This window comes from Typopeltis vanoorti, chromosome 2 (genome assembly GCF_054136105.1).
Source record: "Typopeltis vanoorti isolate ZY-2024b chromosome 2, IOZ_Tvanoo_1.0, whole genome shotgun sequence".
Taxonomy (NCBI): Eukaryota; Metazoa; Arthropoda; class Arachnida; order Uropygi; family Thelyphonidae; genus Typopeltis; species Typopeltis vanoorti.
Window position 1 is genome coordinate 32,836,810 of NC_143550.1, and position 12,701 is coordinate 32,849,510.

At 34.9% G+C, this 12,701-nt stretch overlaps 1 protein-coding gene across 5 annotated transcripts in view; it reads right to left on the reverse strand.

The window, feature by feature from the left end:
- Window positions 1-12,701, reverse strand: part of LOC150108908 (uncharacterized) — a 295,478-nt gene that overhangs the window by 24,679 nt on the left and 258,098 nt on the right. For 3 of the 5 annotated variants that reach the window (XM_090410911.1, XM_090410891.1, XM_090410902.1), the window contains exon 13: window positions 713-3,316. The exons of 1 other annotated variant lie outside the window; for it this stretch is intronic. In XM_090410911.1, coding sequence (XP_090267037.1) covers window positions 3,173-3,316 — 144 coding nt within the window. In that variant the 3' untranslated portion in view covers window positions 713-3,172. Of the gene's footprint in view, window positions 1-712; window positions 3,317-12,701 lie in introns of those variants that run through there. One more of the 5 variants, XR_016550111.1, reaches the window with a different exon arrangement.

Genomic DNA, 12,701 nt, shown 5'->3' on the forward strand with positions numbered 1-12,701 from the left:
CTAGCAGAAAACGAAGACGATTTTCAACAATAAATATTTTATACAGCAAACAATTGATGTACATGTGTGCTAAAGGCTAATTCGCTACTTATAACTACATGCGTGATAGGGCAGACGCAAATTTAACTAAGATAAAATTTGATTTTTAAGTCGTGTGTTGAAATATATATGAAAAGATAAATTATTACCACAATTTGTAGACTGTCTTATATCGAAACTGCGTTGTATAAGTACCGTTCAACAAGGGTTACTACAATTTGTAGACTGCGTTATATGAGGGTTGCCTGTATTTATAAATGAATATGGATTTCCATTCTGTCAAACTGTTACTGCCTAGGTGTTTAGCTATAATCCTTCTATATATATAGAAGCGAGTAGTTTGCCTTTCATTACAGTGATTTTTGAAGTAAATGCTTTCATGGCAACCACTGTTTATGTGAGTCATTTGTCTATTTCTCTATAATAATAAAACCCCAACCTGTATTTTTTCCTCAATCAGGAATAAGTACTTGCCATTGTTTATATAGCAATATTTGAAGATAACCTACTCTGAAACCTATACAACTATTTATTTGCAAAACAATTCAGACATATTTTTAAATTAGCAAAAGAATACCTTATGCTGGTGTACCTGTTTGTTAGTAACCTCAAACATACTTGCACAACATCTAATTAATCTATCTGTAAAGAATATCAACTGAAGTCATATATACTCACATGAGTCCATTTTTACAATCACATTTTTTATAACATATATTGAGAATTTTGTATCGATTTATAGTACTGGCATCTACTACAATAAAATGCAAAAAATCATTAAGAGCTAGTCTGCAGTTAAAAAGAAAATGAAAGCTAATCTATTTAACTTACTAAGCATTCATATAATACATTACTTGGTAGCTTAAAGTAGTCCCCATGATGATGATTATCATACATATTTTTATTTTATTTTTTTTAATGCTCTTTGTCAAGAGATATTTTAATACTATTCATAACTGCTTAATTTTAGGGAGTACAGCATTTTAATGAGCATTTAAAGTGGAATTCTCTTTTACTGTAATATAAAGTGCTATGTGGCCTTTGTACAAGTACAGGGTGTTTCAAAAAGAATGATCCGATTTCAAATAATTATATTTAATAATGAAAATGTGATACAGTTACAAAATAAATTACCGAGTATGAAGTAAGGCTTAAAGTTTCACTCACCACAATTACAAATGCTCAAGTCGCATTCATTTGTGGTTCATGGTTTCAGAGATATACAATCGTCAAATCGGGACATTCTTTTTGAAACACCCTGTATATCTATAAACAAACCCAAAGGGGACCATACTACTGAAGATCTCTAGATCTGAAGTATTTGCAGATGTGATATCCTAAATAAGGATCATTATAAATTATCTGAACTAATAATCTAAATTTATAACAATACTTTTTTTTTTTGCATGAAAATGGACTGTGAACAAATAATTTAAATTTTACAAATTATATTACTAATACAGAGCCATAGCTACTCTCAAGTTTAGTTTTTAATTTTACTCCAAAAATTTTATTATGCTTCAGCCTAAAAGAGGTAAACTTTTCCATCTTGCGATTCTTTGCCAAATGAAATTTCATTAACTAATTATTTCTTCTTCTTCTTATTTTTTTTTTTTATTAATGTGTTTTGCACCAAGAATACTATATCTCAATCCTAATCTCATGATTTAATCAAGTTTAATTTGTTATTACTCAGGAGCTCAAATGCTTCAGAGTATAACTGGTAGTTATTTCATTCATTGTGAGTTCATACAGTGGATGAATTTGATCTCACAAAAAATAATTTTGTCATGCAAGCACTTCCAGCAATCACGATGACTCACTGAGAAAACTCTCTTTTCCCGTTTGCACAACACCTATTATACTTCTCTTATTCCACTCAGTCACTAGGCCATGAAAAAAAAATTCGAAATATATTAAAAAAAGAAAAAAAAAAGTTTCTGGGGATAATTCATTTCTAATTTGCAATCAATACTATACAATTCCTTTGTATCATCTTTTATTATTATTATTCCCAACTACTTTCATTTGTAATAATTTAAGGACATCTCTACGAGATGTCTTTAATTACTAAAATTACATCATTTCTCATTTCACTGGGAGGGAGAAATTCATTAAGCATTTTCACACACGGCTAATACAGCCAGTCTTGGAGAACAGAAATTCTCACAAACATAAGAGGTACACACAGGATGACCATCATAGCTGGTTAAAATCAGGTTTAATGTTGATGAATAAGTAGGGATTCTGCTTAATCTGTGTTATTAAATTCTTCTACAACATGAGCTAATGATAATGTAAATAATTGTAACCAAGTATCCTAAACCTACAGGTTTTGGTGCCAATGGAATATGATATGTACACCTCATGTGCAGTTCTCATTTTCATCTTATGTGGCCACATCAATTGGAACTAGCACCTTGAAAGTTTTCCTAACTTTCTTTTACGTCCCTACTATTTTCTTAACCTTAAATAATATATAAACAAATAAGTTCTCTCTCAATCTATTGGCTACTGCTCTTTTTAAAAGCTGATTAATTTACTTTAAGTCAGGGCAAATGAGTATGTGATCAAAGTCAAACAAAATTTCTGATTCTAGTGTTTTTAGAAAATTATTATAGTAAGAAAGGGCATGCTCTCTAGGAACACCATTCTGTACCAAAAATATGCAAATGAGATTACAGCACCGAACACATTGAGCAAATAGAGGAACAAATAGAAGCTACTACTTTGTATATTCGTGAGCAAGATGATGATGAGCAATGACATATCAACATTGACTAAAGTATAAAAAAACAGCATAAAGTTTAAAGTGCAACCTCACAGATTGTTATATTTTAACAAGCAATAAAATATTTTTAAAAACTTTCACGTTAAAAGAATAGTGTATGACGTTCAGTAATCATGATTTAAATTTCTAGTGTTCTCATGTATTGTTTTTATATAGTACAACCAAGGCCTTCGAAGCATATAATGTAAACTCTGTTGTTTAATGGTTTCAGAGTTCTATAGTGCAGGAACATTATGCTGGAAGACTTGAATATGTTGTACACTGAGCAAACAAATATGCTTAATAGTACCTGCAACATGGAAAATGTCTTCCTTTTTAGTATGAAACTGAACCACTTCTTCATCAACAAACACTGAAATCCCAAAGTTTGACAGTCTGATCATAAGAGCCTGATACAATAACACTGTCATTAAACTGAAGGCATGTCACTCCATCAGAATGATTGCGTAGGGTTACAAGTCTCTGACCCGTCTCCAAGCTCCATACCTGAAAAAAAATAAAAAACAAACAAAAATACAGATGTGTTTGTTTTAACTAGACACAAAAAAAATCCTTATATCAGAGGAATGCACAAAATTAGCATCTTTTTTGTCTTTATTTACTTTTCTATAACACAATAGCTGTTAGATAAATTCTGACATACAAGAACTCGCAACTTACGGTCTCCACTACTTACTTAATACACCAATTACCCATAACACCATCTACTGTCCATCACCAATAGTATTTTTTTTTTTTTGTCTGTAAACTGCATAAGTTTTCCTGGCCAATTTGCCTGTATACAGCATGAAAAAATCCTGCTGCTTTCTTATGAGAGAAAAATCCACTTAAAGATTCATCTTATCATGACAAGAATAATTGAATTCAGGTCCTTTCCAGTCAAAAGGTACAATGTACTGCCATTTTTCCAATTGCACTATGGAGGTACTTATTTGATTTTAACCAGAATTTCAGTTTTATGAGTCTTTGAAAAGGATCAGCATATCTGACTAATTTAAAACAACTTTCTAACCATATGATAACTGGCCAGAAAGTTCATTTCCCAATGCAACCAGGTAACTGAGATGCTGCTGTAATGGATTGTTATTAAATTCCCAAATAAATTATGCACGATGCCCATGCATATTATTAGCATCTTTTCCTTGCTGATTTTTTTTAAAAACTGTACTGCTTCAAGCTTTCTTATTAGCCTGTTATAATTACTCGCTGTTTAGTTCCACATTTAGCAACCTCCTGGTTGAGAATGCATGATCAATCTTCCCAAGTTGATAAAATTACTGTTGAATTTCTTTCAAAATAATGAAATTACAAAAAAAAAAAAAAAAAAAAAAAAAAACTTTCTTTTTAAATATTTAAAAATGGCTTATTAGATCATAAAAAAACCCTGAAACATTAACTTTTTGAAAGATTTCATATTATTTATTGCATTTGAAGCTCACAGTTTAGCGAGAAACTAATAATTTCAATATTTAGTTTTCAGTTTTGAAATAGAAATAGTTGCTTTTATGATATAGAAAGACAGAAGATTTTTTTGTGTAAATATTTGAAAAATTTTATTCTACAGCAGAATGAGAATATGTTATTAATTCAATTTTGTCATGTGAATACTGGAAGACACTTGATTTTATTTGATTTTTCAGAATGACCAGGTATCCTGAACTGTTATATATTTCATCAGATAACAAACAATATATAATAATAGTCCTGGTAGCCTAATATCTAAGTCAAAATAATTATTTTTACTTATTTATTAATAATAATAAAGACATTTATCTGTCTTTATTATTATTATAGCACCTAAAACTGTTAATAAATTGGATTTTATATACCACATTGAAAGATTCATCAGGTCTCTTCCTATTAATATAGCCGCTAAAATTCGATTAGAAACCAGCAATGAAAACCCTGCATAGCAATCTTACAAAAACAGAACTAGCAGCAATCAAGTCATTGAAAGCTAATCAAGATAACAAAATCGGATAAAGGTAATGCCACTGTCATCCTTGACAGGTCAACATCCATCCATCAACGTGTGGACAGACTTATGTGTTCGTCGAACATGTTGTTTATTATTTTAACGGTATAATAGAACACAGAAACTAAGTAAATAATTAATTTATTAACTTGATGCTGATATTTCGCTGGTATTATAACCAGCATCTTCAGAGCACAAAAACACTGTTTGTCACAATACGCGAGACTAAAACAACATGGTGTATATTAACAAAATTGTAGCAGCAACACAAAGACTAGAGTCCTGATTTTGGCGCCCTCTATCTGAAAAAAAAAAAAAAAAAAAAAAAAAAAAAAAAAAAAAAAAAAAAAAAAAAACCGCTATCATATATTGCTAGAGTCCTAGAAAAGTGTTAGTTTTTCCTTAATATGACTGTCTCCCAGATCTTCGGCAAGTTAATACAGCCATATTTGTTGAGATTTGGGGTGTGTTTTAGGGCTTCTGTCGCCTCTAAGAACAATCTCTCTGATTTATATGGGTTTCTGTGTAGTACTTTTGTGTTTTTCCAGTTGATCCTGTGTGCAGGGGTATCCAGAGCATGGTCTGCTAGGCCCGACTTCCCATAATGATATTTCCGGACGTATCGTTTATGTTCGCTGATGCGGATATTCACAGTTCTTCCTGTTTGACCGTAGTAGGCTTCATTGCATGAGCAGGGTACTTGGTAGACTCCTGGATGTGATAAAGGAGGAATGCTGTCCTTGGGTGAGCGGATGAGGGTGGCTAATTTGCTACATGGTCTGAATGTAGTGCGTAGTTTATGTTTAATGAGAATTCTTGAGATCTTTTCGGATGTGCCTTTAATGTAAGGGATGGTGACTGTTTTGTTGTAGTTCTCTGTGGTGGATGGTGGGAGGGGTTTCTTAGGAGTGTTTAGTATTTTGTTTATTTTTTGTGGATTGTAGCCGTTGGCCAAGAAGGTGTGGCGTAAGTGAGTCAGTTCAGCAGTAAGAGCCTTGTCATTTGAACAGATTGCTCTCGCTCTATGGGTTAGCGTTTTTAAAATGCCATATTGTTGAGAAGGATGATGGTGTGATTGTTTGTGTAAGTATCTGCCTGTATGTGTGGGTTTTCTGAAAACTGAAAATGATAAGGAACCATCTGGGAGACGTGTAATGAGTGTATCCAGGAAGGGCAGACAGTTGTTGGCTTCCGGTTCCATAGTAAAGTGGATTTTTGGGTGTTGGCTATTTAAATGTGCTAGGAATGTTTTCAATGTCTCAGGGCCATGTGGCCAAATGGCAAGCACATCATCAACATAGCGTAGCCAAAGTGTTGGTTTGAGAGTGGCTGTATTGATTGCTTGTTTTTCCAGGTGTTCTATGTAAAAGTTGGCTAGGGGGGGAGAAAGGGGGGAGCCCATGGCTGTCCCATCAATTTGTTTGTATATTTTCCCTTTCCATGTGAAATATCCTGCATGTATTGTGAATTTGAATAGTTCAAATATATCAGGGGGGAAGTGTGACTTCAGTAGATTGAGGGTTTCTATTAGTGGTACATTTGTGAATAGTGAAGTGATGTCAAAGCTTACTATTAAGTCTGAGCTTTTTAGGGTGAGGTGTTGTAAGATGCTTTTTAGGTGTGCTGAATTTTTGATAAAGGAGGGAGAATTGTTAGTGAGAGTGGCTAGTAGCTTTGCTAAATGTCTAGCCAGTTTGTATGTGGGACTATTTATACTGTCCACAATTGGGCGTAGGGGTGTGCCTGGTTTGTGAATTTTTGGTGATCCATAGATCCTCGGTGTTCTAACATGGAAGGGTTTGAGTTTGTTAACTGTGTCTTTGGGCCAGGAAGTGACTTTTTTTAATAATTTTCGTGCCTTATTCTTTTGTGTGTTGGTGGGATTGCGATCTATAATTTTGTATGTTGACTGATCTTGTAATAGTGTGTGCATTTTGTTTTCATATTCAGTTGTGTCCATCACCACGGTTGCATTTCCTTTGTCTGCTTTTGTTATGGTAATCTGGCTGTTGTTGTGTAGCTCTTTTATAGCCATGAATTCCTTATGTGGGATATTACTTTTTGGAGGCTTGGACTTGATTAGGATGTTGGCCACATCTAAACGTATGTTGTTAGCTATTGTTGGAGGCAGGTCGTAAATTCCTCGTTCGATGGACGCCATTATTTCGGCTTTTGGAACTTGCTTGGGAGTTATGGTAAAGTTGTGCCCTCGACTAACAATTCTCCCTCCTTTATCAAAAATTCAGCACACCTAAAAAGCATCTTACAACACCTCACCCTAAAAAGCTCAGACTTAATAGTAAGCTTTGACATCACTTCACTATTCACAAATGTACCACTAATAGAAACCCTCAATCTACTGAAGTCACACTTCCCCCCTGATATATTTGAACTATTCAAATTCACAATACATGCAGGATATTTCACATGGAAAGGGAAAATATACAAACAAATTGATGGGACAGCCATGGGCTCCCCCCTTTCTCCCCCCCTAGCCAACTTTTACATAGAACACCTGGAAAAACAAGCAATCAATACAGCCACTCTCAAACCAACACTTTGGCTACGCTATGTTGATGATGTGCTTGCCATTTGGCCACATGGCCCTGAGACATTGAAAACATTCCTAGCACATTTAAATAGCCAACACCCAAAAATCCACTTTACTATGGAACCGGAAGCCAACAACTGTCTGCCCTTCCTGGATACACTCATTACACGTCTCCCAGATGGTTCCTTATCATTTTCAGTTTTCAGAAAACCCACACATACAGGCAGATACTTACACAAACAATCACACCATCATCCTTCTCAACAATATGGCATTTTAAAAACGCTAACCCATAGAGCGAGAGCAATCTGTTCAAATGACAAGGCTCTTACTGCTGAACTGACTCACTTACGCCACACCTTCTTGGCCAACGGCTACAATCCACAAAAAATAAACAAAATACTAAACACTCCTAAGAAACCCCTCCCACCATCCACCACAGAGAACTACAACAAAACAGTCACCATCCCTTACATTAAAGGCACATCCGAAAAGATCTCAAGAATTCTCATTAAACATAAACTACGCACTACATTCAGACCATGTAGCAAATTAGCCACCCTCATCCGCTCACCCAAGGACAGCATTCCTCCTTTATCACATCCAGGAGTCTACCAAGTACCCTGCTCATGCAATGAAGCCTACTACGGTCAAACAGGAAGAACTGTGAATATCCGCATCAGCGAACATAAACGATACGTCCGGAAATATCATTATGGGAAGTCGGGCCTAGCAGACCATGCTCTGGATACCCCTGCACACAGGATCAACTGGAAAAACACAAAAGTACTACACAGAAACCCATATAAATCAGAGAGATTGTTCTTAGAGGCGACAGAAGCCCTAAAACACACCCCAAATCTCAACAAATATGGCTGTATTAACTTGCCGAAGATCTGGGAGACAGTCATATTAAGGAAAAACTAACACTTTTCTAGGACTCTAGCAATATATGATAGCGGTTTTTTTTTTTTTTTTTTTTTTTTTTTTTTTTTTTTTTTTTTTTTTTTTTTTTTTTTCAGATAGAGGGCGCCAAAATCAGGACTCTAGTCTTTGTGTTGCTGCTACAATTTTGTTAATATACACCATGTTGTTTTAGTCTCGCGTATTGTGACAAACAGTGTTTTTGTGCTCTGAAGATGCTGGTTATAATACCAGCGAAATATCAGCATCAAGTTAATAAATTAATTATTTACTTAGTTTCTGTGTTCTATTATACCGTTAAAATAATAAACAACATCCATCCATCAGATGAATCAACTAGTCGCCGATAACAGCACCTATCAGCTGGTAAACTATAACCCAACTAACAGAATAAAGAAAAAACTGAGAAATTACTTAAGTCCATCACTTCTTGGCTGTTAGACACGGTTAAAAAAACTTATACCCCATTACGCCCGTTCTCCAAGAATATATGGTGTCCTAAAGTACACAAACAAAACGTGCTGCTTCGGCCGATAGTTGAAGGAATAGATAGCCCTAATTACCACCTAGCCAAGAAATTAGTGTCAACACTCAAGGAGTTGGTGGGTCATTCCCCCTCCTATATAAACACAAAACACTTTATAAACAAAACACTCGGCAAAGACGATTTATTAGTCAGTTTCGACGTTTCTGCCCTTTTCACAAATGTCCCAATCAATGACACAATTCTTCTCCTACGGAACAAATTTCTGCCCGACATTACGGCCCTTGTTGTCCACGTACTACGTTCTGGTTACTTCGTGTGGCAAAATAAACTTTACCTACAAAAAGAAGGTGCGGCCTTGGACTCACCACTAACCCTCCCCCACCACCACCATTGCTAACTGTTATATGGAAACTTTTGAGCAAAGTGCTCTTGATTCCTTCACTCTAAAACCTACAGTGTGGCTCAGATACGTTGACGATGTTTTCATTATCTGGCCACATGGGTGACAAACATTAAACACATTCCTTATCCAACCTCAACAAACAACATGAATGCATACAATTTACTATCGAAACTGAAAATCAGAACTCGCTCCTGTACCTGGATACACTGGTCACACGTCTTCCTTCAGGCAGTCTATCCTTCACGGTCTACCACAAACTGACGCATACTGGCCAATACATACATGCTAAATCATACTACCACCACCCATCACAAAAATATGGAGTCATTAACACCCTTAAAAACAGAGTTATAACAATTTGCTCTAATCAGCAAGCTCTTAAACAAGAATTAAAAATTATTAGCAACACATTTATAAATAATGGTTATAACAAAAATACTATTAATAAAGTAATTCATAAAACTTCATCAAAAAAAATCTAGATTACAGTAAAACCATAGCCATTCCATACATTAAAGAGTTATCAGAAAAAATCAACAGAATCCTACACCATTATAATCTCAATGTCACCTTTAAACCACCTACAAAACTAAAAAAACATATTCAACTCCTCTAAGGATCCTCTACTCCCATTGGCACATCCTGGAGTTTATTGCATCTACTGCACTTTACCTTATATTGGTGAAACTGGACGTTCAATTCCTATACGGGGAAAAAAAAAAAAAAAAAAAAAAAAAAAAAAAAAAAAATATAACAATTTTGGTGAGACAGGCCTCTCAGATCATGCTCTCAACACCTTACACCAAATTAATTGGAGAAGTACCTGCTCTTTACACCATACAAAAACCTGGTATGAAAGAAAATTTAAAGAAGCCTGCGAAATTCTGATTAACCACCTGAATATCAACAATAATGGTGGCATGAAAATTCCAAGAATCTGGATGGCACGTATTCGGCCTACTTAATATTTAGTACCTAGCATATTTTAGGACTTTAAGCAACCTTCAGCTAGTATTGGAAACTATCCCATACCAACTGGTTGATATATCTCTCGATTCAAACCATATGAATAACAGCCTCAGCTACAATTTATCTGATGTGCATATCTCTACTGTCCAATATTGGTGCACTCGCGATAGCTACGCACGTAGCTTACTTCAATTGGAATTTCAGCACGTATTCTTTTTTGAACTGTACTTCAGTTTTTTACATTAGATCTATTGTTATTTTACAATGTTTCTGTTATTTTTTTTATATAATTCTCTGTATTGAACACCTGAGGCAGTTGATTTTTTCAACAAAAGTAGTGTCTCACAATTAAACCTTAAATTTTTTTTAATATCGATGTTATAGTAATTTAAACCATATTAATATTCATAACATTGAGTAAATATGAACTCCGATATAATAATAATCATGTTTTTTATATATATATATATATATAGAGAGAGAGAGAGACAGAAACATGTTGCCCTTCAGCCCAATGTAATTTTATAACCAACAGATATTAATAATAGGACTCTAGCACTGTACAGGTTTTTTTTTCCCACCAGAGGTCAGGCCAATAATTGTTGTGACGGTTGGTCAGTAACTTTAGCAAACCATGTAGATTGTGTTGCAGCTTGTTTCCCTGTATATAGTGTATATGCTCCAGAAGATGACCTTGATATGAAGGTCGAAACATCGAGTGTTCATTTTGGTTTATATTAAACTAAAGTTATACTTAAACACGGTAGTTGTCTCCAAAATGTATCCCTTGGAATCGGTTTTTAAAGATTTAACAAAAAGAAATTCATCAATTACTGCTTTTTTTAAACTCGTACTGTAATACATTACAAATAACAAAAACATTTACACTTCCAAATGTTGACTCGTCTAATTACATACAAACATAACCTTTTTCAGCTCTGAATTTACTGTTGTTTGGACATGATTTGCCACCTCAGCAACCCTCTGTTGCTATGTATCATATCACTAAGTGGAATACTCCTTAAAACTGCAATAACATCCTTTTTCATAAATAACAACTCTCTTGCTATTTTTATCGAGGGGAATTACTTCAACACGAGTATGTGGCTATCCTTTCTTTGCAATTAGGAGAGTAATATCATACGATGCTTGTAGTCCTGCATTGACTGCCATAACTGCAGATGATTTTATAAAGGGCTTAAGCATTGTATGATTAACAAATTTTTTCTTCATTGTCTTGAAACATAAAGGGCTTAAGTATTGTATGATTAACAAATTTTTTTCTTCATTGTCTTGAAACATTCATAGTCTTTGTTGCTTTTATCATTATGCTGTTTTTCTTAAATGTTCTTTCATTTCTGAAGGTTTCATAGCATCGTTACTAAACATTTTCGCACATAAAAAACATACTTGTTTTGTTTCATTACTGGGAGAATGCATAAACCCAAAATTTAATTATTCTATCAAATGTTGCCAACACTTCTCTTTTTGCATCGGACGTGATCATTAAGGATTTTCTGTAAGAAATTATTTCAACACAATTCATACCCTTGCTAAAATAATTATTTTAATAAGATATCAAGAATAGTGAGGGATCTTGCTCCACCTTTGCTTCGAATTGCCTTCGCCGATAGTTTTTCGGCATTGAAACTCATAGATCGTAGTTATCGATCTTGAGTTTCACTTACTGGCTATATATAACAATATAGGATTCTTATCCATTTAATATTTAATAAGAAATCATTAAAAAAAAAATTGGCTAACGCCTTTTTATTCCCGTATACAGGAGTAGGCGAGGCCATTTAGCCCTATCTAACTTTTGGAGACTAAGTGGGCAGTTCAATCTCCACTGGTACCCAATCAGAGATAGATGGCCCAAGGCTATCACTAATTAAGCGGTACACAGTGAAGAGAGACGGCTCAAATGTGCCGTCATCTCGTGGTCCCTAACCCTAACACAATATATTTAATGTCTGAAATAATGTGGGTTCTACGGTCGATTTTCTTGAGTTTACAGAATGGCATGGCATGGTCATGCCATTCTGTCATGACGATCTCTGTCATGGGCAAGCGGAAAAACCCGCTTGCCCATGCCAGAGATCGACTAACTCGGGAACCGGTCGAAAAAAGGCTTAGAAAAATTTCCACTAGTCGCCGACTAGACTTGGAACCAGGTCTTCCTTCCTACGGCCAAGCGCCATGGTGTGCAAACGCCACATCCACTGAGCTACACAGGCTCTAAGAAATCATTACAACCAAATGAAAAACTTGCTCCCAAACACTGCAGAATGAAAATATCTAGTGACACTAGAAATAACTGAAGTTTAATGGCAGTAAACAGAGTATAACCACTCAAACAAATCTCTGCTTGGACACTAGCATAAAACAATTTATGCTTTCAAGGGCACAAAGTTGATGTCCTGCTAAGTGCATGAGGATAAGCCACTTTATCTTACCAACCCCCATTAGCTTCTTTAGGAACTAAAGAATCCACTGAACTTGCCCAAAGCATCCCACAGGGGTTATCTGACCACTTTGGAAATCTCTGTCTTATGCAATTGA